Raw genomic sequence first — 27,965 nt, forward strand, 5'->3', positions numbered from 1 at the left:
AAGGTGGCGGCGAAATAAAAAAGATCACACATGTTCTTTGAGTTTATTCCGCCACCAAAGTTATTTATTATTTAGTACATATTCCTGGCAGACGACAGTGGTCGCCATACATAATAAAAATAGTTATTTATGGTAAAGAAATGTGCTTCAAAATAAACGACTAGACAGGGGCTTAAGGCCCATAACCAATGGTTTTCAAAAGGGGTTAATTTTCTTCACCAACATGCGACGTGGCATAAAATGCAACCATTCATCCCTTCGCCCCCGCTTGCAACGAAAGCTACCAGTAAATGTAGCATGTTTCCAGTGCTTCAATACAAGTTTAGAGCGATATGGGCCACCTTTGTCAAAACTAACCAAGCAACGTAGTTAGTTTCCTAGCCATGTAGCGGAATATTTGTGCCCTCCGATACCCTATAAATCTGTGTAAAGTAAGGAGAGCCTTTGTCCTCACTTTTAGAGACCTTTGCTTCTTTAAGGGTGACGTAAGGACTCCAATATATGTCTGTAAAGCAAACTCACTTGCTTGCTTTCTTTCGGCAAAGACTGTACTTCGCTCTCCATCACGTCTGGCTCGATCGCGCGCTAGCTGGGGGAACCCGAGGTCACTGATTGCGCGACAGGCGTTTTCAAAAAACATTCTTCAGCGGCGGACTACCAAAGTAACTTGAAAATAATACGACTGGAAACTTAGCAGTAAAGTTATTTGTAAGCATAGAACTGACATGCTCAGGTGCCGACATAAGCATTTGAAGAAAACTACGTTTCTATTACACGAGTTTAGCTGTACTGGCCACTTATTTTGTTTCTGTGCGTTGTGTTCGTGCTGAAACCCAAACTCTCATTTGCGATAACTTCCATTCTGTATTGGCCCAAAAAGGGGCCAACAGTACAACTAAATAAGTAAGTAGTCTGAGCGCGTCATTCTCTTCTAAGCCGAACAACGCATTCCTTAACAGATACTGCGAAACGAATGTGTGCTCATTAGGAATGCATCAGCAATCGCTATCAGCATGCACACGCCATACATTTGAATTTCAATTAGGAAACATGCAAATATAGGGCTCGGAAGCAAAAACGTACTGCACCTATTTTTGTCCGTCCCTGTATAAAGCGGTCATTTCTACATGCTCAAGCTGTTGCCGCAGATGCGATGAGTCATGAAGAAGAAAATGAGATGTTTTTGTAACACCACTAATATTTTTTTTTAACTATTTCTCTTTTAGAAAGGACATGCACGCTCCGAAGGACGGCAAGAATGACACCAGCGTTTTGGGTGAGAGAGAAGCTTCTTTAATGTGTTTTCATTTTTCTGTTCCTTTAAAGCCCCTTGGTTCGGTGGCTCGGCAGGTCGGCTCAACGGGCGCAAAAATATTCGCATGATATAGAGCTTTCCACTCATTACAGCTTTACTGAGCGTACGTATACTGGGCCGCTCATGCGCAGTAACCTGCCTCTGTTAAATCCTCCAATCGGAACGCCACAGCCAGAGCGGCAGTATGGCAACGCCCGGAATAATATGATCAATGACGGAATCAGCCGGGATCTCTCGCTAAGTCCTGCACGTTCTCGCCCAAGCGCGATCCGTCATCTCTCTTCAAGTGATCGGATAAAGACTGCCTTGGCTGCGTGTCGAAGCGCCGAGCTCTCAATTGCACTCCGGCGGAACTCAAACTGCACCCCCCTCAAGGCACCGGCATACTTTACCGGAGCACTTAATGCCTACGGCAGAGTGCGTACTATCAGACATGGCGAGGGCAATGTGCGCGCACCGTAATTAAAACAACGGCGCTTATGTTGTGAGCACAGAACACGAATGCTCGAACTGTCAAGTGAACGTTTGTTCCAGAGTAGATCCTTATATAGGCATTCCAGGTGAAACCAAATTTCCTAAAACTTTGACAATGAAGGCAACATCTCTCTTATTGTGTTGAAAAGCACAATAATTTGCGCTCCCGAAAATCAATTCTCTTGTGTGGAAAGTGTAATTTACGGGTCATTTATGCTTTCCATGACGCGTTAGTCTATCAGCGAGTCATTAATTCCGACATAAGGCCCCTGCAAGGTTAACAGACGCGAATGCAACTCAGCAAATATACACATCCATAAGTATAAAATTTATACATACATATATGACGAATAACTCAAAATGATCAATAATCAGAACATAATTGTCCTGATCTCCACATACAGTCATCAAGTGCAAATAAATACATTTCAAACACTTACGGACCGATAATCACAATATTAATTTTGGTAGTCTGCCCACTGAAAATCGGAACGGCAGATGCAGGACATAATAGAACAACAAAAAACAATCGATTTCTATTCGAGTAAGTAACGGGACAAACAACTGTAAGATAGGTTCAGATTGTTTGCTTGTAGAAGAGCCTGAAGCAAACAATTTCATTTATCTATTGTTTTTAGCAAAACGGAGTATTTAAACGAGTTAATTCGGGCTAACCCCGGAGCAACCTGATATTTGCGAGAAGTTGTTACAGCTCGAGAGCAACACTCTTTCAAGTGGTGGTTTGTATCTTAGTTTAAATAACTATTGCGTGACAGGTAAAAACAATTCTCGGGGAAATCTAATTACATTAGGTGTTGGCAATGCGACAGCATTAGAGGCTGCTGACGCCTTCACCGGAAGTTACACCTTTTCCAGTCAGGTGACGTCATTTCCCTCCTGCCAATGGGCGAATGTTATGGCTGATGATTAAAAATTATGCGTTCCCATTGCAGCTATTTTCTTGTACATACGAGGGGGTACCCAAAAGAAACCGGACTTATTTTTGTTTGAACTTATTTCTTCACATTTTAAGCACAGACCTTCAATCTCCTTCAAAGTATTCCCCACTTGCAATGATACGCTTGTCGAATCTTTCATTCTATTTTTCACAACATTGTTTAAATTCATTTTTTGTGATGCTTCACAGTGCCTCCGTCGTTTTTTTCTTCACCTCAGCAACGTCAGCGAAACGCTTTCCATTCACTATTTTTTCATTTTTTTTTTCATTTTTTCAGGTCGGGAGAGTATGAGGGTTGAGGAATAGGGGTCATGCCATTTTTGGTCCAAAATTGTCGTAGAGACAGGGCGGTGTGAGCAGGGGCATTGCCATGATGGAAAAACCAGTCACCCGACCGCCACAAATCTGGCCGCTTCCACCGCACACTGTTGCCCAATCTTTTCAAAACATCCAAGTAGAAAGCCTGGCTGACTGTCTGACCCTGCGGAACAAATTCTCAATGGACGACTCCTCTCACGTCGAAAAAACAAATCAGCATTGTTTTGAGGTTTGGTTTAACCTGACGAGCTTTCTTGAGGCGAGGTGAATTTGAAGTTTTCCATTGCAATGATTGTTGCTTTGATTCAGGATTCAATTCAGGAACACTTGAGTTGTCCCCATAGCATCGTCCTTGTACGTCTTTCTTAATATTTCAAGAGTTTCCATTCAACTTTTTCCGAGCAAAAATCGTAATTTCACCGGCGCACGCTGTTCACGAAAATCAGCCATTGCAAAAACGACGTTCACACAAAACAGTCGTCACTCTAAAACTCTGCCTAAACTAGTCTGACCTCCTTCAACGACGGCACTCGGCTTACTGACTCTGGAATGTTCGTTCTATGCGCTCCTAGTGGCAAAACGCGGTACCACAGAAGCTTTGCCGAGCAAAAAATTTAGTCCGGTTTCTTTTGGGTACCCCCTCGTATTATAGCCGGCGTCGCGCTCTGTGTGCAGGAAAGGCGTACCTGGGCGGCGCCTGCTCCCAGGGCTTTGCCAACGTGGTCGTGGAATTCGGCTCGACCAACCCGAGACGCAGACCCATGACCACGTTCGGCCTCCAGACAAGCAACGTCGCAGCCCACGAACTGGCCCACAAGTGAGCGCGTATGCTGTATTGAAATGCGAACGGCCAGTTGTTTCACTCACGTGTTCGCTCGACACGTCACCAGAGCTCCGAAACGAGTTGCACCCGTAACCATTCTATTATGAACAATCTCGAAGTGAAACACTAATCCGCGCAGTCCACGATGAGTGCTGTGTTGATCAACCTCTACATGAAAAGGAGCCCACCACGTTAGGTACCAGAAGAGGTGTATCGAAATATTTCATCAACAGTTGCTTTTTTTTTTCATAGTAGGGTGCGCCCTCGGGGAATCTTTTTAGATTGGTGATAATAAGCTAAACGAGAACAATGGTAATGCTTTCCTATTATGCGTTTCTTAGTATTCAAGGCCGTTGGCTTCTTCAGCGAAAGCGTTGACGCAATCACGAAAATGGAATGGTCTAAATAGAAAGAAAATTTTTCCGGCGACAAACTGTCAGCCCCGCCGCGCACGTAGCTTATTTTGGAAACTATGCTAATTAGATAGCTAATAAAATGAAATTAATTAGTTAATTTTTATTTAACATTTAAATTAGCACAAACTAATGGTAAGGATCAACTGCTAGTTATTAGCCACGGGCAAAGACGATGCTGTTTATGTTTTTTTCAACGAAAAAAAAATTCTCCAAAGGTCTGCAGCTCGACATCTGCTAATTTTTTACCGCCTACTAAGTGCGAACGCTACGCCCTGTGGTGACATGCTGCAACGTCCATCTGTACTGAAGTACAAAGTCGTCTCGCACAGATTTCTAATTAACCCTTCTCAAGCACCTGCCCCGACCTCTGTTCCCGCATAAGATGGGTCTGCCCACCTGACTCTTTGCCGCCGCCTCATACGTTTGCCTCCTCGTAGAATCCACCCTGCTGCCTTAAAACATCTTTGTTGACGTCTTCTCGGTATTAGGCGCCCTGCACATTAATCGTCTTGATTTCAGCTGGGATACAACTATAATTCAGCTCGCGGTTGCTAATCTCATCTCTCGCGCAGCCTGGGCGTCCACCACGATGGTCCTCCGACGAACCGCGACTGCTCTCTGGACCAGTACCTGATGGGTCCGTGGCGCACGTCCAACACCACCACCTGGTGGTCCCCGTGCAGCCTGCAGGTGCTCACCAAGCTGGCCCAAAACGAAAAGCTTGCCTGTCTCAAGCAACCGCCAATGGCAAGGTAGCACTCTGGGAGTCCTTCCGCCGCGATGGTTGGGCGAAACTTTCGTCTCTTACTAACCACTTCCCCATCCTCGAAAAACTAAGCGCGACCAGTATACACAGCATAAGGATTTCAAGGGGTGTACGTAAGTCTCCTTACGTGCGGAAATACGAAAGCATTTAGATTACCACACCTGCCGACATCCGAGAACGGACAGGGAGCGACGCAACTTCTTGTCTGTCTAGATTTTTTTTCTTTTGTGTTGTCGAACATGTCGACAACTTCTTGTTTAGATATGTTCCTATCACGGTACTAGTTGGGTTCCATCACGTGACTGATTGATGACGTCACTATATCTATAGCTCCGACCCTCGTAGCTTCACTACAAGGGTCGGAGCCTAGCTTCGCGTATGCCGTGAAACGGAATGGCGAGTTCTGCGCATGCGCGAAAACGAGCGACGTCACGCGCAGCGCAAGTGGCCGCAGCCGTCGCCGCCGCCGCGTCACTTCTTAAAAAGAAGCTGCGTCGAGGCTGCGAATCGAACCAGGGCCTTCGGCATTTGAAGCGGAGACGCTACCCCTCCGCCACGAAGGCTCAAGGTTTGAGCGTGAATAAAGGCGCATCTAGTGAATGCATGGGTTTCATAAATAAATTAAAAGGAATAAAAAATAAAACTGAAAAAAATTTAAAACAATAAAGAAAAGGAATATAAAAAAACGAAAAGGAAAAAATCTAATATAAAGAAAAAATACGACTGAGACAAGAAAAACAAAACACAAAATGAAAAAATAACATGAATATTTTAAACATAAAAATAAATAATAAAGAAAAACAATAACAATGAAAAAATAAAAAAGAAAAGGAACAAAATAAAAATTGAAATGAAAGAAATAAATTGTGACAAATAAAAAATAAAATAAAGGACAAGCAGTGCGCCAGGAAACGCTTTCGCCTTGCAGCACTTTACAGAGACAACGTGCCTCCTGAATTTTAACCGCGCCGATTTCCGTCTCCTCCTCCGCCTCCACCTCCGCACAGGCAGTGTGTGGATGTCCGAGCGCCCCCACCATTATCGTGGTGCTCCCAGTGCACTGTGCGCGGACTGAGACAGCCATCACGTCAAACCAGGCGTAACTGAAGACTTTTCTCTTGTATACCCAGGCTTAACCAGAGCTAATCCACTGCCTAAATTTTTCCCCACAGCGTATCCACAAATCGTGACGTAGTAGTGGATTCGATTGCCAAAATGAGGCTCACGTCGCAGGTATAGATGAAATCCCGCTCATGGCATCACTGACTGAGATCAATGTGATGGCAGCATTCTCTACTAAATTGCACCAAAATTTTAAGCAACCTTCGTCACACAGCATTCTGGGTGTGTCACTAGCACTTCTCTTTGGATACAGCTTACATGTTTTAGTCAAACTGGAGGCTAGCCTGCAGCAGGGGTCCGGACCGATGACGTATGCACCTTCAATTGCTTGCTTTTGAGATTTTACCTTTTCCCTTCAGGCACGGTTGAGGTGTCCACCGAGATGTCGAAATATGTGAGCTACTGCTTCCTTTCATTTCCTCAAAAACCAATTTTCGTATTAAAATTGCTATCTAACCGAAAATTACGAAGCGGCGGTGTAGTATGTCGTAACTGGAATGATGAAGCGGTGCACTACGTCGGTAACCGGAAACGAGGAAGGGTAAGTATGAGTTACCAGAAATGTCGAAGTGTCGTAGTATGTCGTAGCCGGAACCCTCGAAGTGCTGTAGTATGTCGCAACCGGAAATGAAAAATGTCGTAAACGTAAATGACGAAATGCCGCACTCCAGTTATGAGTCAGAAAAAAAATTGAGATCACAGACATACTTTCTCTCTCTCTCTTCGCATTCCTCCACGGAAACAGAGAGAGAGAGAGAGAGAAAACTTTATTTACACAGGAATTCGGGGCACGCCCCAGGGTCCCCGCACGACCCCACTGCACTCAAGTGTTTATGTTCCTGAGGTCCATAACACTGGCAGCCCGGCCGGTGGCGATGGTCTGCACGGCCGGGTCCTCCGAGCGCAGCAGGGTCTCCCAGTCCTCCCAGGTCTTGAGGTTCTCTAGGTCCCGTGGGGGAGGGTCCGCCGGGCAGAGGGAAAGGATGTGGAGGGAAGAAGCGAAGGGTTCTGGGCATAGGGCACATGCGGGAGTGGGAAAGGATGGATGATAGTGGGCTAGGTTATTGGCATACTGGACTCGCCCGATGCACCCCCGCCCCGCCATGAGGAGCTGATATGGATGCCTGCGCACTCCGGGAATCCCGGAAACGAAGCTGCCAACCTTTTAGCCCGAGGTTCTTTAAACCGGGCTCAGGTGGCCTCGGATCGGGGATTCACGAAGGAGCGCATGCACACATTCAGTGAGCTGACCCAGGCATACAGAGCCTCACGCCAGCTCTACCCACCGCCCCACCCCTCCCTAGATAACAAACACGCAACACTTTGGCGCAGACTACAGACACACACTCTCCACGGAAACAGACAAGTGCCTCAATATTTTTTTTTCTTTTTGAGGAAAGGAAATCGCGCAGTAACTGTCCCACATCTCAGGGGACAGCCAAACCGCGCCGTAACAGGGGGTAAAGGAGGGAATGCAAGAAGAAAGGAAGAGAGAGATGCCGTAGTGAAGATCATAATAATTAGTAACACTTGAAACAGTTATTCCCCATTCATTCCTGATAACCAATGATTTTCGTTCTTAAGTCGCAACACACCAGACTCTTTTCACACCAGAACGCAGTAGCCCTCGACTCAACACGGGGTGTCGACGCCCAGGTCTGGTGTACCTCAGAAGTAGTTTCGTTGTACCAAGCATTACCTAAACTCATGGCAATCAGCGGTTTATGAGGATATGAAATGACGCAGTAACTATCTCGCTTCTCGGTAGACACCTCAACCACGCCGTGAGGGAAGGGAGGAAGGTGGGAGCAACAGTAGAAAGAAAAGAGTAGGTGCCGTATTGGAGGGTTCCAGAATAAAATTCACCGCTTGGGGATCTTTACCGTGCGCGGACACAGCTGAGCAAACGGTTGCATTTTGCTTTCCTCCAACTTTAAAACGCAAAAAAAAATTAGTGGTTATCAAAAAATGAAAGGTGCGGCCACTTTTCACTTTCCGGTGGGCTCCTCGACCGCGCATAAGCGAAGGGAGGAAGGTGCGAATGAAAGAGTAAAGCGAGAGAGGTTGGTTGGTTTATGGGGTTTAACGTCCCGAAGCGACTCAGGCTATGAGAGACGCCGTAGTGGAGGGCTCCGGAAATTTCGACCACCTGGGGTTCTTTAACGTGCACTGACATCGCACAGTACACGGGCCTCTAGAATTTCTCCTCCGAAGAAATTCTAGCCGCCGCGGCCGGGATCGAACCCGCGTCTTTTGGGTCAGCAGCCGAGCACCATAGCCACTGAGCCACCGCGGCGGCGCAAAGCGAGAGAGGTAACCTAGAGTAGGGCTCCGGAATAAGTTCGACCACCTGGGTATCTTGAGCATGCAGTGGCATCGTACAGCACACGGGCGCTCTTGCGCTCCGCCACCATGAAAAAGCGGCTGCCACGGCCGGATTAGCACCCGGGTATTCCGGCGCAGTATCCGAGTGCACTAACCCCTGAACCATCGCGGTGGGTGCTTTGCTACAAGTGCACGTTTAAGGTCCCCAGGTGGTCTAAATAACTCAGGAACCCTCCACTAAGGCGCCCCTTTCTCTCTATATTCTTCACTCCCATCTTCCTCTCTTCACTCACGGTGTGGTTGAAGTGTCCATCGATAGTTGAGACACTGCGTCTTTAAGTTCCTAAGAAAAAATTTCTTTTTCACTTCGAGGGATTTTAGAGAATGCGGACGTTTTGCAGCGTCAGCTCTCGAAGCCTCATTGTGTGCCCATTCATGCACATCACTTCGTTTGCGCGGAATGACGTCATGATCACGTGACTAGCAGCGCAGCTGTCGAATAATTGCAGGAGTTTCACCCGGAACTATACCACAGGCTTTACCCCGGTACATACCCGACAAATATATGCAAGGTCTGCAACGCCAATGTAGCCACTTTAACTCACATGCTCTGGGACTGTAACAAAAACCTTCACGGTGCTAATTCCGGAACCCTCCCGCCGCGGTTGGCCGCTGCCTTGCGCAGCCCCAGCCTCGGGGACCAACTCTGGGCCGTCCAGCAGGCCCGCGAGGCGACGGCGAGGCAGCGCCTCGACGTCCCCACGTGGGAGACCTAAGGCCCCGTCGGCGAAAGCTCTGCAGGACTATGAATAAAGTTGTTACCAACCAAATTTCAGCTGGTCAAGCTACTATGTAGTCAGACATTGAATGCGTCTTCTGAGACAAGCCATGAAGCCTTCTTTCTTCTCTCACTCATCTCCAACCCTTCCGTGCTCGCAGCCTGCGCCAGGCGGTTGAATGGAACTCGTGGCGCTCCTCGCCGCCGCCGGGCCAACAATGGGACGCGGATGCCCAGTGTGCCGTCTTCCTCAAGAGCGACGCGGCCAAGTGCAGCGCCAAGGAAGAAAACATGAACGTGCGTTCTTTGTCCTCACCCGGCGCGGTTGCTCAGTGGTTGGAGCGCTCGGCTACAGAGCCGGAGTCCCCGGTTTCGAACCCGGCCGCGGCGGCCGCGTTTCGATGGAAGCGAAACTCAAAGGCGCCTGTGTGTTGTGCGATGTCAATGCACGTTTAAGATCCCCAGGTGGCCGGAATATTCCGGAGCCCTTCACTACGACACCTCTTTCTCTCTCTATTTTTTTTCCCCTACGGCACCTCTTTCTCTCTTTCTTCTTTAACTCCCACCTTCCTCCCTTCCCTTACGGCGCGGTTCAGGTGTCCGCCGCGATGTGAGAGAATTGCTCGTTCCTTTCCTCAGAAACCAATTTTAATTTTCGCCATGCGTTCTTTGTCCTGCTGACAGCGTCTCTGGGAATCTAGGCTGTACCGGAGGCGTTATTCCGTATCCGTCACCCGCGATTTAACTGGACTAGTTGCACTGCTCGTGAATAATTAAATAGTTAATGAGTGGTTTTCGAGAAAACGAAAAGGCGCAGTAACTGTCTCAATACTCGGTGAACACCACAAGCGCGCCGTAAGGAAAGGGAGGAAGGTGGGAGTGAAAAAAAAAATAAGAAAGGAGGTGCCGTAGTGGAGGACTCCGGAATGATTTCAACCACCTAGAGATCTTTAACTTTCACTGACATCGCACAGCACACGGGCCCATTTTGCATTTCGCGACCATCGCGTTCGGGTTCGAACTCGGTTGTTCGTAAATCCCACATTAAACGCAAACGATCTTGAACCCAAATTACTATATTCCGGAAGGACGGCGTGTTATTGCCTTTGAGCGAGTTGTGATTGTGAACAGCAGGAATGCGTCGTGTGCATACGAGTGGTCGGTTTACTCTCTCGGGACCAGCCACGATGTCGGTATAACGATTAATTCCGAATTTCATTCCTTTTTCTTTTTTTTTAATTTCGATCCCGCCTTCCGCCATTGGATGAAGCGACGCCACGCCTTGGGCTTCAGCCAATAGCGAAAAGCGAACGGGGAGCGTTGCGTACCGGCAGCCAATAATGAGAGGGGAAATTCAAAAAAGCGGAATGGAATGTGATAAGCGTTACCTCATGGTGACCTAAAGGCACTTAGCTATCTCAATGCGCGCCGCCAACAGGGTGCGCATTGATTAAAAGTAAACAAATAGGGCAAAATGAAAAAGAAAGAAAAAGTGCGAAATGACTACAACTGTTATTTTAATTTACTTGGCAGGGTGGCACTCTCCACTGCCTTGATTTAAGATGAGTGCCAATAATATCGAACTGGCAGGTAACTGCCAGAGAGCGGCATCTCTTCCTTGATGTTCAATGGCAATTGGCCTCGAGAAATCTATGCTACTCCCTCTGGAGGGAGGGAAAACTTTATTTACACTAATGGTTTTTCCTGCGGTTTGGGGCATCTTCAGAGACGTCTTGGTTCTACCCCCAGGAGCCATCTCTGTCGAAGCCGTCCGCCTCTAATCAGTGGTTGGTTGCCCTCAGTCCAGGGCTCCGCTGGCCACTGCCGCCCGTTGAGCTCGCTGTACCAGACCTTGTTGGTCTTCACAGCGGTCGCTGGACAGCGGAGTCTCCCACTGCTCCGCATTCGGGTTTTGTATTTTGGGGACCACGTGTATGTTTTGGCAGGCCCATGTGATGTGGTATAGAGTAGGTTTTTCGTCGCACCAGGGACATTTGTCCGCGTATATCGTAGGGTGCATTTTGTTTAGTATATGTAGGTTTGGGAAAGAGCCTGTTTGTAATTGTCTCCAAGTGCCAGCTTCCTCTCTGCTGAGAGATTTGTGCAGTGGGGGATGTCCCATTCTTCTGCCTCTATAGTTTTGTAGTATCGCCGAGTATTCCCTGGGTGCTGGCGTGAGTTCCGCGGTCTCGTCGGATGCTCGGAAAGTAATGTATCCTCGAAATCGGAACTGCTGAGAGTCTGGAGAGGCAAGCAAAACCGGACCGTCCCAACCAACGAGGACCTAAAACTCAATGTCTACCTAGAAGGGACGCCCATACCCGAAAAGACAACAATAAGAATTTTGGGCATGTGGGTTCAATCCAACCAGCGCAGTACTCACACTTTTACCCTACTGAAAGCAACAACGCTACAAGTCGCACGCATGATCACCCGCATCACCAACAGGCGACATGACATGCTTGAAGAAGACACACTAAAACTAGCCAGAAGCCTAGTAGTTAGTCGAATCACGTACAGCATGCCCTACCAGTGCCTCAACAAAAACGAAATACAACAAGCGGATGCCCTGCTACGCAAAGCGTATAAGACAGCGCTCCGACTACCACGCAACACGTCTACAGAAAAACTTTTGGCCCTGGGATTACATAACACCTTTGAGGAGCTACGATAGGCGCAGCTTGAGTCGCAAAAACTCAGGCTGTTGCAAACAACGACTGGAAGAGCGCTCCTGCAGACGCTCGGATACCGCGAGCAGATGCGAGAAATGTCGAGGACGGCAACGATCCCCGACAAGCTTCGCAAGACCCTCAAGGTACTCCAATAGCAAAAAAAAAAAATGGCTGAGGCTTAGCTAAGGTTAAGCCTAGTCAGATGCGAAGCATATTGATGGCTAGGCTTGGTAATACATGGCTTTCCTTGATTTAATACTTGGTCATTTTAATACAACCGCTAGAAGTGTAGCAAGGATTGCCGTGGCAGCTATATACGGGATCATCGGTGAATTCAATGCAGAGTGTACAACCGCTGCCCCAGCACCGGCTAAAAAAGCATTCTTGGCACCCATGGAAAGAACGTTGTCGCCGAGCCGCATATTGAGCACGCCGCTTAGCCAGACGTTCATCCCGCTCTTCATTGGTCTCTGTGACACGCTGAAGCTCTCGCTTCTCGTTCAAATCAGCCCTGCTTCTAGGCGGCATCCCAACACCTGGCCGCCTCGTAAGTGCCCGGAGAGCGAGGCAAGCTCAGCTTTATACCGCTGCTGTAGCGTCACGTGGTCAGCTGCAGCGCCTCTGATGTGGAGCCTCCACCGCCGCGCCCGACCGCGCGAGCCGGCAGCCCATCTCTCCTCTGCTGTGACGTCATGTTGTCACGTGGTGTCACGTGGTCACGCTAAAGGTCAATGGTAGCTCCACCGCCGCGCTCGACGGGCTGTAGTGTAGCTCTAGTAATATGCTTCGCATAAAAACATGGATCCCAACCTCCATCGAGGCAGAAGAGAAGCGAGGGCCGAATTCATTGAGAAAACATACGCTCCTCAAGCCACGACCGTGTATACAGACGCGTCTTGGAGAGGAGGAGATACCAAAATCGCTGTAGCGGCGGTGGTCGATTCGTCTTTACGCGAAATGACCAGCGCGTCTCTCCGAGGCTGCACAGCTGCAGAGTCCGAGGAAGTAGCCGTTGCTCTAGCGGTGGCGGAGGGCTATAGAACCGGGCGGTCACTAACAATACTCATGGACTCTCAAACAGCCTGCTAAAATTACATGAACGGCAGGATAGGTCGTCACGCGCTCCGTGTACTCCTCGCAGAGAGCGACAGAATTAATGACCAGGAAGAACAAAACGACAAGATCCCACACAAAATTGTGTGGGTACCGGGGCACACGCGGGTGGCAGGGAACCAAGAGGCCGACAGGATAGTTCGAGGATACATTACTTTCCCTCTGGAAAATGCTTCCTCCACTCGCAAGGCTGCGTTCTGGTACTGCTGCTCGTTTGGGAAGCTTCGGTGGAATATGCTTTTTGCAGCGTTTTGTTCTTTCATTTACCCACTCATCCGTCCGCGGTCCATCTGTCACCCCATAACGCGCATCCAGCTCGCACTGACGCTCGTTCCCGCAGGCGATATGCCGCGCACTTCAGTGCAAGAGCCCGGAGAGAATCGGCCTGTTCGCGGCTGGACACGCCCTGGAAGGAACCTACTGCGGCGAAAACAGCGTGAGTCAGTATTTTTTCTGCACACTTTGTCGGCCTCAGTATGCAGGGCGACATCTACTGTCCCTTCACGATCAGTGTTATACTTCAAAGAAAAAAAATGGCAGGGGTTTAGCTCTGGTTAAACCTGGAGGGTTGCGAAAGCAACGAGGAGAGAAAGGGGCGATGGAGAGCGCGCCGCATCGGCGGCGGCCCCGGCACGCTAACTATGCGCCGCTACTGCGCATGCGCAACTGGCGAGCGCGGGGACGGCACCTCTGAACTTCAACAAAACTTGGGTATGGTGGTGGTGGTGGTGAAAAACTTTAATCAAAGAGAGCTTGAGGGTTAAAAAAAAAATAAATAACCCTGCTGCATGGTCGGTATCCTTAGTCCGGGACACCGCATGACGAGGCCCCGTCTCGCGCCCGCTTGACCAGAGCCCTTTGGGACTCCAGTGTGGAGCAGTTGAGGAGGGCAGTCTCCCATGCCTCTCGGGTGGGGGTGGGGGAGGGGGGAAGGTGAGGATTCTGAGTACATGCCCACACCATGTGAAAGATATCGCAGATCTCTCTACAGTGCGGGCAGCGCCCATCTGTGTTCGGATCGAAGTGTTTTGCTATTGCAGGACAGAGAAGGGTTCCTGTCTGCAGGCGCCGCAGAGTTCGCTCCTCCGCCTTACTCAGCCCCTTGGCAGGTGCCGGGTAGAGACGGTGGCTGTCGCAATAATAAATTAGGATTTCGCGGAACCGCAGGTAGGGCCTAGTTGGTACATGATGTTGTGAAGGTAAAGGATGCGCAATCAAAGGACGAACCACGAAGAAAGACACAGGGACACACACAAGCGCACTAACAACTGTTTATTTCTTCCTTGAAACGCTTACTTATACACCTGGCCACGCATGCTCAAAAGCAATCTCTAACCACAATAGTCATTCCAACGGCTGTTAACGCAGACGCGAACGCAAAAAGTTGATTTCGGCAACGTACAGAGCCACGGACGTGTCACTGATACAATCTACCGCGTTTTCCTTTATGTGGAAAGCTTCCAAAGCCAGCCGCGCTTGTTCATTTTTACTTTTTCCCAGTATCACGGTCTCGTCAAGTCGCGGTGCGCAATTGCGGCAAGAACTAAGATGGGACACAAGGTGTGCCCCTTTGTCTGTGTTGTTCCTGACTTTATTCGCATGTTCCCTGAGTCGCTCGTTTATGCACCGCCCTGTCTGCCCGATGTAGGTCTTACCACATGAAAGAGGGAAGGAGTATACCACCCCTGTGGCGCAAGGGATGTAGGTAGACCCGTGCCTGATTAGGCATCCACTCCTTCTATCACCGCACGTGCGGGCGCACAGCTTCGCCAGTTTATTCGGCGCAGAAACCGCCAGAGGGACACCATGCCTGCCTGCAACTCTCTTGAGGTGATGAGACACCTTATGCAGATATGGCACCACCACAGGCCTGAACGCTTCGCGTTCACTCGTCCCTCTCATACTTGGCGTACCGGTCTTCATCTTTCGTATCAGGGCCTCGGCAACCGCCGTCAAGAGCGACATAGGGAAACCTGCTGCCGAAAGCCGGCGGACCTGATTGTCAAAACTTGCCTGCAATTGATGCTCACACGACTTTTTGAGAGCCGAATCCATGCAATGGGTAGCAATGCCTCTTTTCACAATCTTGGAATGCTCTGATTTGTACGGCAAAAGTTCCTTTTTTGCACGAGGTTGGTAAGACCAACATACATGCCGCTTGTGTGTGTCCCTGTGTCTTTCTTCGTGGTTCGTCCTTTGATTGCGCATCCTTTACCTTCACAACGGCACCTCTGAGTCACCCACGCAGCGACGGCGGCGGCACGACAGCTGTGCGCCGCGTGACGTCACTGCTCCTCGCGCATGCGCAGTATGGCCTTGCCTCAGCTCCGCGAAATGGCTCGGCGATTCGCGTAGGGTTGCTTTCGCAACAAAAATTATAAAGCGCTCTTCCACAAAATGATACTGGGAGCTAATTGTGCAAAATGCTTAACCCAGTGCGTAAGTAAATGACGCCTGAGAGCACCCTGCTTTGTTTTTTTTTTAAGGCGGAAGCCTTTAATGCCTCATCGTTGTAAGCAGGAGCTGTCGACAAGAAATGTCACGCTTTTCAGTTGGTCGAAACGGCCGTAACGTCACAGTGCACGAATTTCCAACGGGGCCAATTGTACTTTGGCTACTAACCATGCAACCAATTAAAGGGATCGTATAGTGAAGCTCCAAGTAAGTTTGAGTTTAGTTAATTGCTTACTTAACCAATTAGTCCAATTAACCTTTCCAGTCAGACCATATAAATAAATAAAACCGAGTAAGAAATTGGCCGAGCTTGGGACCCCGGTCTCCGGAGTGCGAGTCGAGCACGCTACCACTCCGCCATGCCAGCTGGATGGTTTGGAATGAACAAAGGTGCGTCTATAGTGAATACGGTGTCTTCGTTCGCTCCCATCTTCCTCCCTTCCCGTTACGGCGAGGTTCAGGTGTGCACCGAGATATGCGAGACAGATACATTTCCTTTCCTCAAAAACCAATCTACTGATGAGCAAGGCGTATTTGTCCGCATTTCAGATTGGTCCAAATTGTCGTGATGTCACCACGCGCGAATTTTGACGGGTGTCCACCGAAATATGTGAGACAGTTACTGCGCAACTTTCTTTCGTCAAATACAATTTTCGACTAGTGTCTACTGAGATATGCGAGACAGTTAATGCGTAATTTCCTTTCCTCAAATACAATTTTCATTTTCTTCATTACGGCCCCTCTTTCTTCTTTCACTCCACTTCCTCCCTTCCTGTACAGTGCGGCTCAGGTGTCCACCGAGACGAAAGAGAATTACTGCTCCATTTAGTTTCCTCAAAAAGCGTTGCGTTCAAAGGGCAAGGCATCGCGCCGAACGGGTGGTGGCGTTCAATGGACTCCGTGCAGCGCTACAATACGCTGTCGCGTTCCACTCCTAAAAGCGAAACTTAAGCGTCATTAATTGGCAGTTAATGCACCTACAAAATGTGAAGTGAACAATCGCGTAGCAGAATGCAGCACTCAGGCTTTCGCCTTTCAGCACTTTAGCCGCTAAAGTTCTTCGTAATTTTTTTTACTTTTATTGCGAAAGCACTACTAAACTGGGTTAAACCCAACCAAGAATCTCGTTTGAAGCCTCGGAGCAATTCGGGTGAGCTCGGGTTAGTTAGCTTCGGCCAATGGGAGGAAGCCCGGGTAAATTCGGAGGAGCTTCGGACCAGCTGTAGCCAATGGAAGGAGGGCGCCGCGCCAGCTGCCGCCGAGTGGAGAGAGGATGTGAAGATGAAGAGCGAGAAACGCAGTGCGTGAAGATGCCAGAAAAAAGAGGCGAGGAATGAACACATCACTTCGGCACGTCTACTCGGTTTAATACGTTTATCCAGCACCGGACTGACTTTACATGTAGCAGGCATGACGCTGTGCAACGCCTACACCGCACGCCTGTGATTGGCCGCCACGCACACGTGACGTATGACGACACCATGACGTTGTTCTTGTCAGTGTTTTTTCTCCTGCCCCGTCCGCACCTGCGATAATGGTAACATGATGGCGGACGCGGGCGCAGACGCCGACAACACGAAACCCGGGCGATTCGTACAAGCGTTGAACCAAAGCATGAGAGCGCTGTACTGAAACATACTCATCAAAATAATACCTCTAAGGCGACCTCGTTACATGTTCCAACAAAGCTGACTTAACCACTGAGCTGCCACCCGGTAGTAGCACCACTGCATTACGGCAATAGTTCAAATGGTCCCTTTTTATATTGTATGCCTGGCTGCGCCACTACTTCCTTTAACCTAGTGAACATGCCATCAATGAATCTTGCTAGAGATATTTCTCCCAAACGATTCAAGAGGCTTCTGAAGCTAACCTTTCATACGAAAGACAGGGGACCGTACTGGACAAAGTCCTTTCGAGAACGGCATTATGAAGCGCATTACAGGTTTGCTAACAGGTTAAGAGGCTTCATTCGCGGCAATTCAATGTTATCGACGTTCTTCTGCTGCTTTCAGTGTCGATGACATGCTAGGCAAGAACGCCGAGTATTAGGAGTACTGGCCCGATGGTTAGTCGGCGTATACCGTATTTTCCGGTATATAAAACGCACCCTTGTATAAGACGCACCCGCCATATATGAAGGCTCTCATTGAAAAAGTTGGTATATAAGACGCACCCGTGTATAAGACGCACCCCAATTTACCCACTTAGTCTAGTGAGGGTTAATTAAACACGCTTGCTCGACCATCGCGAAATGAACCATGGATGGACTCCTCTGATCGCATAAAAGCTCCGTAGCTCCGTAGCTCCGTAGGCCCGCAGCCCGATTTCCGTTTTCGGTAGCATACTCGACCGCATATAATTTGAACTTTGCGGTGTAGCTCTTGCGCAACTTCGGTGGCATACTATAGTAAGACCGAGCACGACAGGTGTAGGTAGTGGAAAACACACGCCGAAGTCACCAGCACAGACGTAATACGTACACGGTTGCGAAGTTGCAAAGAATGACTAAAAAAGAACGCCAGCTTGGCTTGTTTTGACAATGGCGAGAAGCGCGACTGTCGCCATCTTTTGGAATTTCACATTACGTTTGCTTGCGCCTCCGAAACGACCGTGTGTGATTCTAGAAGTCGTCATCCCCGCCGTTTCATGATAAAGTTCATCTAAAAAAAGTTGCGCACGGCGGTCCTCGTATTGAAGTATTAACCGTGTTACTACCGCATCATTGGTAGCGATATTTTTTCGGTGAAAAAAGCTTGAGCACGAACCTGAGTAATTTCTGAATTCGCGAAAAAAAAAAGAAAAATTCGCATATAAGACGCACCCTTGTATAGGACGCACCAGCAAGATTTTTGACAAAAAACCGCGTCTTATACACCGGAAAATACGGTACACTCAGAAATGGAAGGTACCGAACGAAGAAAGATACTACGCAAAGTGTGCACATGCGTAGACAAACGGGAATTGGATTGGATTGGAAAACATTTATTCCGTCAAAAATGCAGATGCAGACGGTCCGCGCTAGATGGCCACCAAACCATGGCTGGTGGCGACCTGAGCGGCCCACTCGGTGGCCAAGGCTTGAATGCCCGGGTCCGAGCTGACCAGCACGGCCTCCCATCGCTCAACAGAAGGAATTCGTACTAGATCCTCCGGTGGAGGTTCTTCTTTACATTGCCATAGTATGTGGTCATACGTGGCTGTTTCGCCACAGAACCTGCACTCGGGTAAATAGTCATTCGGGTACATTTTTGATAATAGATAGGGGGTAAGAAAGGACCTCGTTTAGAGTCTCCTCCAGGTGGTCTCTTGTGCCTTATCCAGCGTTTTGTCAGGTGGTGGAAATTTGTGTCTTTCCAATTTGTAATGAGTTGTAATATCATGAAAAGATGCCAGCGCCTCCTTGGAGTAATCCATGGATACGGACGACCCACCGACTCTGTTGACGAAACCTCGAGTCATGTTGTGGGCCGCCTCGTTTCCCGGATTCCCCGAGTGAGCCGGCACCCATATCACCTCAATTTCCCTGTAAGGTTCCCTGGTCAGTTTCAGTATTCGCTGTGCCACATTAGAGATTCTGCCCCCCGCAAAACTACGGACGGCCAATTTGGAATCCGAGAAGATCGTTTTCGCGTCAGTGCTAGCTATGGCTAGCGCCACAGCCGCCTCTTCCGCTGTTTCCGAAAATTTTGTAACTACCGACCCCGAGGCCCGCAGCCGCCCGCGCGCGTCCACCACAGCCGGTGCGAACGCTCCCCTTGATGTGTATTGTGCCGCGTCTACATAGACAGCTCCTGCGTCCGTTTCGTATTTTTTGTGCAGAGCGAGTGCCCTAGCTTTCCGCCTTCCTTCGTGGTGGGAAAAGTGCATATTCTTTGGTAGTGGTTTGATCCTCAGTCCCTTCCGAATGAGTTTGGGTATCTGTCTCTTCGCGTCCGCGGGTGTAGGTTCCACGCCTATGCCTAGGCGCTCTAGTATGGCTCTGCCTGCCTTGGTGCGCTTAAGTCTTTCTATTTGCATCGTGAGATGGGCCTCCTTGAGCTCCTCCAGAGTGTTATGTATTCTTAATCCCAAGAGTCGTTGAAAAGTGCGCCTGTACACCGTGCTTATCTTTTCTTCGTTCCTGTGCCTTTAGAACGTTTCATTTGTCTGTCCGGGTACTACTCAAGAACATTTCACTTTAAAAAAAAAGATACAAATCAAGCTATGCTCTAAGGCAAGCGTTACAGCGAACGCATTCCGCGCTACATTTAGATCATTATAATGTATACACCAACATATTCAAATGGAAGGTGCGAAAGAGTTTCCAAACGTGCTTGTACAGGCGACGCGGTGTACGATGCATGAATTTAGCACTGCGGTTATGGCAAAAGTTGTGACGTCAAAACACTAAAATAAGAATGGTGGATATACGGCGCAATTCATGCACAAAATAAGCAACAAAAAAGTGACAGACACAAGAGGGCTCTTTTTTCTGTTTCTTGTCTTGTGTCGCGCTGTATGATCGCCATGCAGAACCTACTAGCCCGTCAACTCGGTGAGGCAGCGTAGAACCCTGAGGGCGCTGCGTACTATTCTCCTGTGTACCAAGCTTTCACTCAATGCAGCCATTTACGCAGTGATAGCGTAGACATGGCGTAGTCTTGTTGTGTGTGTGTTTTGATGGCTCGGAAATGGGGGATCTGCAGTGGTGCCAGGGCAGCAAATGCGTGCCGTTTCCCAAGACGACTCCCGTGGAGCCAGGCGACTGGAGCGACTGGATCACGGTTTCCGAATGCAGTCAGCCCTGCCTCCAGGAGAGCGTGCCGCTGAAGCGAATGAAGAGGACATGCAGCAAGCCTCGGTTAGCATTGCACACCGGTTGACGCTTCATTGCAGCTAGGGTCTGCAGCTAGAGTCTGCAGCTAGGGTAGGGTTGTATCTAGTAAGTTCGGCGGACATCAGGAGCGCAAGCAATCGTCGCAATCTGTTCGTGAGAACTAAGGTTGAAGTTTAATTGCTTGCTTCCGACCAGTTAGGGAGTCATCATCATCAGCAACAGCCCCACTGCAGGACAGAGGCCTCTCCCATACCTCTCCAATTAACCCTGTCCTGTGGCAGCTGCAGCCACCCTATCCCTGCAAACTTCTGAATCTCATCCACCAACCTAACATTACGGCGCCCCCTGCTACGCTTATTAACGTCCACCTGGGCTCAGCCACGCGGCCAAAATTGAAAGTTGGACAGCTTCCTTAGTAGCTTCACAGTTGGAGAAAAATTCAGCTCGGTCCGTTTGCTGGCCCTCGTGTGATAACGAGTAATTACTCCTTAATTGAAATCTACACCACCTTCGAGGACTCCTGTGAATAGACTGGTCTAGTTTCAACTCAGTGATAGCGGTTGTGGTTTGACGAGGAATGTAAGCTAGAACATGACTGCCTCACTGAATGGTGGGCGCTAGAACTAACCCGCGGTCGAAAAGGCAGAAGCTAAAGACTAGGTGTGACGATGTGATATATTGCGCACAGGGTAGCTAGATCATGTCAACAGTTGATAAGGAGGAGTGAGAGATCGATACGAATTCCGAAAACTGAATAAAATGGCCGTGGGCCATAAGCAAAGCAAGAAGAATTGACGATCTTGTTCATCTTTTTTTTCCTCAGGAATAGAGACGAAAGTAGTGGTATGGCCGATTAAAAGCCAGCTCCAGGTTTCCCTGCAAAGAATCCTGCCCGAGCAGTGCAAAGAGCACTCCGTGGTGCATCCCAGTGTTGCACTGGCAGTTCTGATGGGAATTGTTGCGGAAGGCCAACGCTATTGTTGCAGTAAATTCAAAATAAAACGTCTTTTTACATCTTCGCCATCTTTACATCGTTACCATCTTTCTCTGATTGACTCATTTTTTCTTTTCGGTTTTTTGCAGGAGGAGGAACACGCTGGAAGGCTGTGAAGGCGGGAGCCTCATGCTCACGCCCTGCGATATCAAGGCCGAAAAGAAGGTGACGGAGTTGTTTACGGGGAGGGTACGGGTTGCGTTGTATCAAAATTGTCTCGAAGAAAGTTTCCAAGGAGTGAAGCTTGAACACGCTTGAAGCCTTCCTTCATTAAACGATAAGTGGCACCAGTGTTCGCAAAGACAAAAAGGTGTCAAACCTCTAACTGCTGGCGCAGGCGTGAACACATATTTGCGTACAGACACTTTGCTATGCCGCCCGAAGGTAGAGATAATGCGTAGAGGTGTGCGAATATTAAAATATACTTTAGCAAGAGTTGCTATCGCATTAGTTAGCCAAAATCTTCATTCGCCATAATTTTTTTGCGCAGAAAGACGACACATAGACAAGACGGCAGTAAGAGCGCTCGTGCTGTCGTCTTGTGTAGGTGTCGTCATTTTGCGGAAAAAACTTATGGCCAATGAAGAACATTAGATATTTTCGAAAAGCGAATCGAATATTTTGCAATCCGATTCCTCGAACCAATCAAATATTGGAGGACCAGTATTATTCGAAGCGAATAAAATACATTTCCAAGTTTTCGAATACTTTTCGAAAATTAGGCACGTAGCTCGAATAAGGCTGTCCATAGAATTCTTCAACCTGCACAGCATGATACTGCGATCGATACGTGCGTGGTATCGGATTCAGCGTATCGGGTTCAGCGTGTCGGGTTCAGCGTATTGGGTTCAGCGTGTCAGGTTAAGCGTGTCGGGTTCAGCGTGGCGACGCGGCCTATTAGGGTCGCTGGTTTTATAATGGCCACACATGGCTTAAAGCTCGATGACGCGGCATAGCTGAGGCAGGTTCTGCAAATCATGCCTTGATGTCCGATATGGGAGGCCGTGGCTGAAACTTCCTCTCGCTCTCTCCATCGACTGAAATGTGACTATGTCGCAAGGAGGGGAAAAAGAGAGAAGAAAGGCGCATGACAAAGAAGATATGCAGTATATCACAAAAAGAAGCATAAATTCCAGTTTTTTTTTCTCACAAATTTCAGCAGCGTTGTGATCTGTTGTGTCATAGGGTGTTGTGTTCTGCTCTGTTGTATTGTATTCTATTGTGGTTTATTACGTTGTGTTGCTTTATGTTATGTTCTGTTATGTTGCGCTCTGTTGTATTGCATTTTATTTGGTACTCTTCTATTGAACTGTATTGAACTGGCTTAAATTCCGTTGTGTTTTGTTATGTTGTGTTGTGTTCTCTTGTATTGCATTGCATTGTGTTAAATCGTGTTGTGTTTCGTTATGTTATGTTGCGTTATGTAGCGGTTAACATCCCAAAGCAAAGCATATGGGCCATGATAGACGTCGCACTGGAGGGCTCCGGATTTGTTCCTAAGACCACCTGGGGTTCATTAACGTGCACCGAAGAGAATATCGACTGCGTATAGGCCCTTCGTGCGCCCTTCGTGCGCGTATAGGCCCTTCGTGCGCGTATAGGCCCTTCGTGCGCAGATAAGTAATTACACTTTCGCTTCGACAAGGCGAAATGTGAGGCTGACTAGTGCATTTCCAACGGTTAATTTAACACCACAGAGCATATGACACGCAATTCGGTGCTCCGTCCCCTTTGTATTGGCAGCGCACTCAACTCGCCTGATAATAGCTGTAGAAATTTGGCACATCTAAGAAAAGAACAGGACATCGCAGCAGGCAGTTTCGCAGTGAGGACGCTTGACATCAACGTCCTTAGAGTTGAACACATTTAGTTTGCCCAACGACAATGGGGAGTGGGGAAAAAGAGCCGCCTTCCTATGCTCACGTTAGGCCTTGAGCTGCGCCTGCACCATGCACGTTTTCTCTCTTCCGTCTTTCACCCCTTCATTCCTTCCCTTACGATGCGTTTTGGTGCCCACCCAGAAAAAAAGATCCACGGCGCACTCTAAACACGAATTAAGCCTATATGGAAGCTGTCCTCTAGCGCACTGCTTTTAAAGGGCCTAATTCCCGAAGTAAATTTCGACAATAATTTTACGGAGTGCTTGCTCTTGAAAACGAAGGTATACGGGGTCTGTTCTGAAAGTAGTAGGACTGGTTTTTTCCTGGGCGAACGGGCGGACGAGAGGCTGTCTGCGCGTGCAGGATCGTTGAAGGGGGATATTGGGAATGCTGGGAAAAATCGGCAGTCGGCTCTCGGCCGTTGAAGAGAGGAGGTCGCTTGTACTGTGAACCCGTGTCGAAACGTCTCGTCACGCAGAATCGTCGAGCGTTTACTGGATCAGCGATACGCGATCAAATTTTGAGTAAATCTTGGTAAAACGGGCAAAGAGACTCACAACATGATTAAGGAGGCCTACGGTGACGCTTCCATGGGTAGATCAGGTGTTTTTTGAGTGGCGCAAGCTATTCCGAGAAGGTAAGGAAAGAGTGGAGGAAGACGACCGCTCCTGACGCCCTTCGACCAGCAAGACCAACGAAAATGTGTAGCGAGTGCAACATTTACTTAACAGTGATCGTAGAATGAGTATCAGAATGATTGCTGATGACTTGAGCATTCCTCAAACCCAAGTTTTTGAGATCGTGACAGAAAACTTACCCATGAGGAAAGCGTTTCCGAAGTTGGTGCCGGGAGTGTTTTGAGAGGAGGAAAAGGCCAACCGGTAGGATCATCTTCATCATTTGAATGAGGACCCCGATTTTTTCCCCAGCACAAGGCGGCAACGCTGCCTCAGCCCCCCTACAGTCTCGACTTGGCCCCGCCAGACTTTTTTCTATTCCCGAGAATAAAATCGACGCTCGAGGGGAAGCATCACGGATCGGTAGAGGTGGTTCAACAGGCCGTGACGAGGGAGCTAAACAGCATTCCGGTCCAGGCGTTCCTGGAGGCGTACGAAAACTGTAGAACTCATTGGCAGCAGCGTGTAGGTGCGGAAGGGTGCTACCTTGAAAAATTGTAATCGTTTGTACTATTCTCTTGAATGAATTTTGTTTAAAAAAATCAGTACTACTACTTTCAGAACAGACCATGTATTACCATTGCAAAGCTTAGTAACTTCAAGCTTAATGCAGTTAGAAATGGGAGGACGGTTTTAAACGCGGCCCCGGAGGTCTTGAAGCTAGCAAATAGAGGAGATTGAAACATCGGTTAAAATATTCGTAGTTGTTGGAACTTGGCATGTTTTGAAAAGAAAACTTCTTTTCGTTACAAATCGTAAGTGTTTCTTATTTTTAGCTATGGAAATCTGCCCAGACCTTGGGGAGAATACCCCTCCCCAGAAAGGCAGTGCGCTTGAGGACAACATACTCCCTTTTTACTCCCATATAGGTGTAGTCGTATTTGGAGTGCAAGAAAACGAAGTTTTGGCAACATAAAACAAAATGAATAAGGGTCGTGAGGGGGGCCTCTGTCCTCTAGCCGACTTTTCGGCAAGAGAAATGAGTCCCAGGCGAAGACAAATTCAATCTTCGAAATGTTGCCTAGCGGACTAAGACTCCCTTCCTGACCTTTATTCTTTTGTTTTTGTTGGCCGGAATACCGTCTGCTTAAAAGAAAGGGCACTAGATGACAGCTTACTTCCTTCTCACGCCCATATAGGCTTATCAGAGAGCGACAGAAAGTTGCTTTTTACTTGGCCAAGCCGAGCTTCAGGTTAGACCTGCCTTTTGCATGCGGGAAATTGTCGGTATCGGTTCTTCCGTCGTCAGTCCGCTTACAGCGAAGTTTATCTCGCAGGCTTCGCAGTGCACGCATTTCAAGTCCAACCAGGAGTACATAGACGAAAAGTGCGCCGCGTTCGCCCGCATCAAGCCGGAGCTGAAGCCCACGGGCACTAAAGTGCCTTACAGTGCAGGTAAGCCTACGTACGAAGTAGCGCTGTAAGCGCACCCACGCGGCCATCTCCTAGAGCGCATGGGCATAGAACCTCCCACTGCCTGGCGGGACGCGCCAAATCCACCGTTTAGTCCACTGACAGTTTTCGCCTCCAGATGATGCCATGTTCCATAAGGTCGGCCATCGTGCGTAAAGCGCTGCTAGAGTATTGTAAACTTTTTGCAAAGCGCGCTACGGCACGAGTCATTCATAGCAAAAGTTGTCTGCACGAACGTCACCGCTTAGTCATTTAGTTTCTCAATATAACTAGGCGGAAAGCTAGCGCTGCGATAGTTCTTCTATCACGGAAAGGCGCACAAATGCCGTCAAGAAGAGGTTTCTTATTTGACTTGGCCATTCTTGGGCATAAAACGAGTATTCAGGGCCATAGCAATACGACTATTATCGAGGCAAACCTCAAAGGAATGCTGTGAAAGTTTTCATAGCAGTTCTTCCGGTTAACCTCACTGCCTTTCCTTTTATTCCTCCTCCTCTTTTCATGGCAGCTTGACAGCGAACTTTGATTGACGGAAATTTTATTGAAGACAGGAGAAACGCAGTATTAAAATAGCTTGATCTGCGCACAGATATGAGCATCCCGTCGCAGGTACCAGTTCCGAGACAGAACCCATAATTTAGGGCCAACGCTAGCCAAGTCCAATAAGAAGCCTCATCTTTCCGTAGTACACGCAGGGGATGTAGAGCTCTAAGAAACTCGCATAGATGGTTGGGACAGATTTCCCTCTAGGTAATGTTGCGAGACTAAACACACTAAATGTCTGTTTGCGACATGGAGGAGGAAGGAAAGACTAGCAGCCACCCTCGATATCCGAGCTGCATGACAAAAAACGACGGCCGATTAGCGCACTCAGGCTAAATGCGAATTAGATGCGCTAGCACTTCGATTTTCCCTTCAGTTCCAGTGTTTGGATCCGTTGTTCACGGATGGAAGTTGTTCAGGTAGCGATAAGGGGTTAATGCCCATATATGCGGAACTGGTCATTCTCTACTTTACATTGACAGATCCGTGGGAGCCCTGATACCCCCCATGACGCAGTGGTGCAGCGGTGCGCCACTGCCCTTCGATGGCAGGTGCTGCCATCGGTAGGGTTTGTGAGAACCAGGTTGCTCTCCCCGAGCAACTTCTCACGACCAATCAATAAGTGAACTGTTACCTGCCACGCTGCCTGTGGGCAGGTGGGTAGCCTCTGGCCACAAAGCAGGCTTCAAATAAACAAACGAACAAAGTCTAAATGCGGAAAATGGCCACTATAAGTTCTAGTGGACTAAAAGTGTGCCAGATGTCTCTCGTTCTCACGAGGACTACTTGGATACTAGGGTTCATCGAGCAGCGGCGTCGTCTGCCGCCAGGGAGGGAAGAAAATTGGAGGGGACCCTTCAGGGTATGACGAGATGATTGATTGATTAAAAACATCTTTATTTGTTCAGTTTTCTCAGAACATATGGTTGGGCCGCCTAGTCCGGTAGTCAATTGGATGCTGCTGCTTCGCTGGCCCTCCCCACCAGCCAGTGCTGACGGTCAGGATCATCGCTGAGCAGAAAAGCCTCCCACTGCTCCTCCGAGGGGTTGGGAATGGGGTCAACTAAGGGATTAAATTGGCATGCCCACACCATATGGTAGAGATTAGCTACCTCTCCACAGTGTGGGCACTGCGGAGAGTATAGTGTAGGGTACCACTGGTGTAATTTAGCTGGTGTTGGGTATGTGTTGGTTTGTAGTCTCCTAAGGTTGTTCTCTTCTGACTTATTGAGGGATTTATGTGGTGTTGGGTACTCCTTTCTGGCTGTTCTGTATGGCGCAAGATTGTCAGCATACACTGCTAAACCTATCAGATCACGGCACCCTTCATGGCCATCAGGGGGAGATGCCCGGTATAGAAGAGCTCAGGCATGCCTGTGAGCGGCTTCGTTTCCTCCTGGTAGTTCCAGATTACCGGGAAACCAGATGACTGAGGCTTGGTTGGGTGGATGCTTAGTCAGCAATGACAACCCTGACTTATGAATTAATCCGTAATTCAAGTTGCGACAGGCGTTCTGGGAATCAGTGAGCACAACGGCGTTGGGGTTAGATGCTATTGCTAATGCAATAGCTGCCTCCTCTGCGTGAGTGGGGTCAGATGTTTTCACCGAGGCGCAGTTCACCATCGACCCTGAAGGCGGTGAGACTACAATAGTCATGACTCCATTCTGTGGTCCTGCTGCGTCCACCTAAAGGGTGTTAGTTTGCTTGTCCCATTTCTTCTGCAGGGCTGCCCCTCTTGTTTTCCTTCTCTCAATGTTATATGCGGGATGCATATTCCGCGGAATGGGGTGCACGTTGATGCGTCTTCTGACCTTCTGAATGACCTTTTGTCTTGCACTGCTGTATTGTTGTATTACTACACTACTGTTGCTGAATTGTTGTATCTTTGTTGCTATAATTTTGCTTTTTGTGAACCTGCCCTTCCTGCTTGGACCTAACCATGGTATGCAGTATGTACTATTGGAGACAGAAGTGGTATACTCCACGCGACCGGCGCCGGAGCAACGGAAAACTGCGTTTCAACCCCATCTGCTGGCGGCATCTCGGACCCAGGCAGCCAATCTGTGACCTTTATTATCAGCAGGCATGTCGCTTGACTCGTT

At 48.6% G+C, this 27,965-nt stretch overlaps 1 protein-coding gene across 1 annotated transcript in view; it reads left to right on the forward strand.

Annotated features, from left to right (window-relative positions):
- The window catches only part of LOC149365770 (uncharacterized), a 59,429-nt gene that overhangs the window by 25,109 nt on the left and 6,355 nt on the right, over positions 1–27,965 (forward strand). Inside the window, exons 9-16 of the mRNA XM_089569237.1 lie at positions 1,227–1,276; positions 3,741–3,882; positions 4,877–5,056; positions 9,457–9,592; positions 13,421–13,516; positions 20,223–20,377; positions 21,437–21,512; positions 25,182–25,299. Coding sequence (XP_089425363.1) covers positions 1,227–1,276; positions 3,741–3,882; positions 4,877–5,056; positions 9,457–9,592; positions 13,421–13,516; positions 20,223–20,377; positions 21,437–21,512; positions 25,182–25,299 — 953 coding nt within the window. The remainder of the gene's footprint in view (positions 1–1,226; positions 1,277–3,740; positions 3,883–4,876; positions 5,057–9,456; positions 9,593–13,420; positions 13,517–20,222; positions 20,378–21,436; positions 21,513–25,181; positions 25,300–27,965) is intronic.

This window comes from Amblyomma mixtum, chromosome 1, assembly GCF_055824585.1.
Source record: "Amblyomma mixtum isolate Tamu chromosome 1, ASM5582458v1, whole genome shotgun sequence".
NCBI lineage: Eukaryota > Metazoa > Arthropoda > Arachnida > Ixodida > Ixodidae > Amblyomma > Amblyomma mixtum.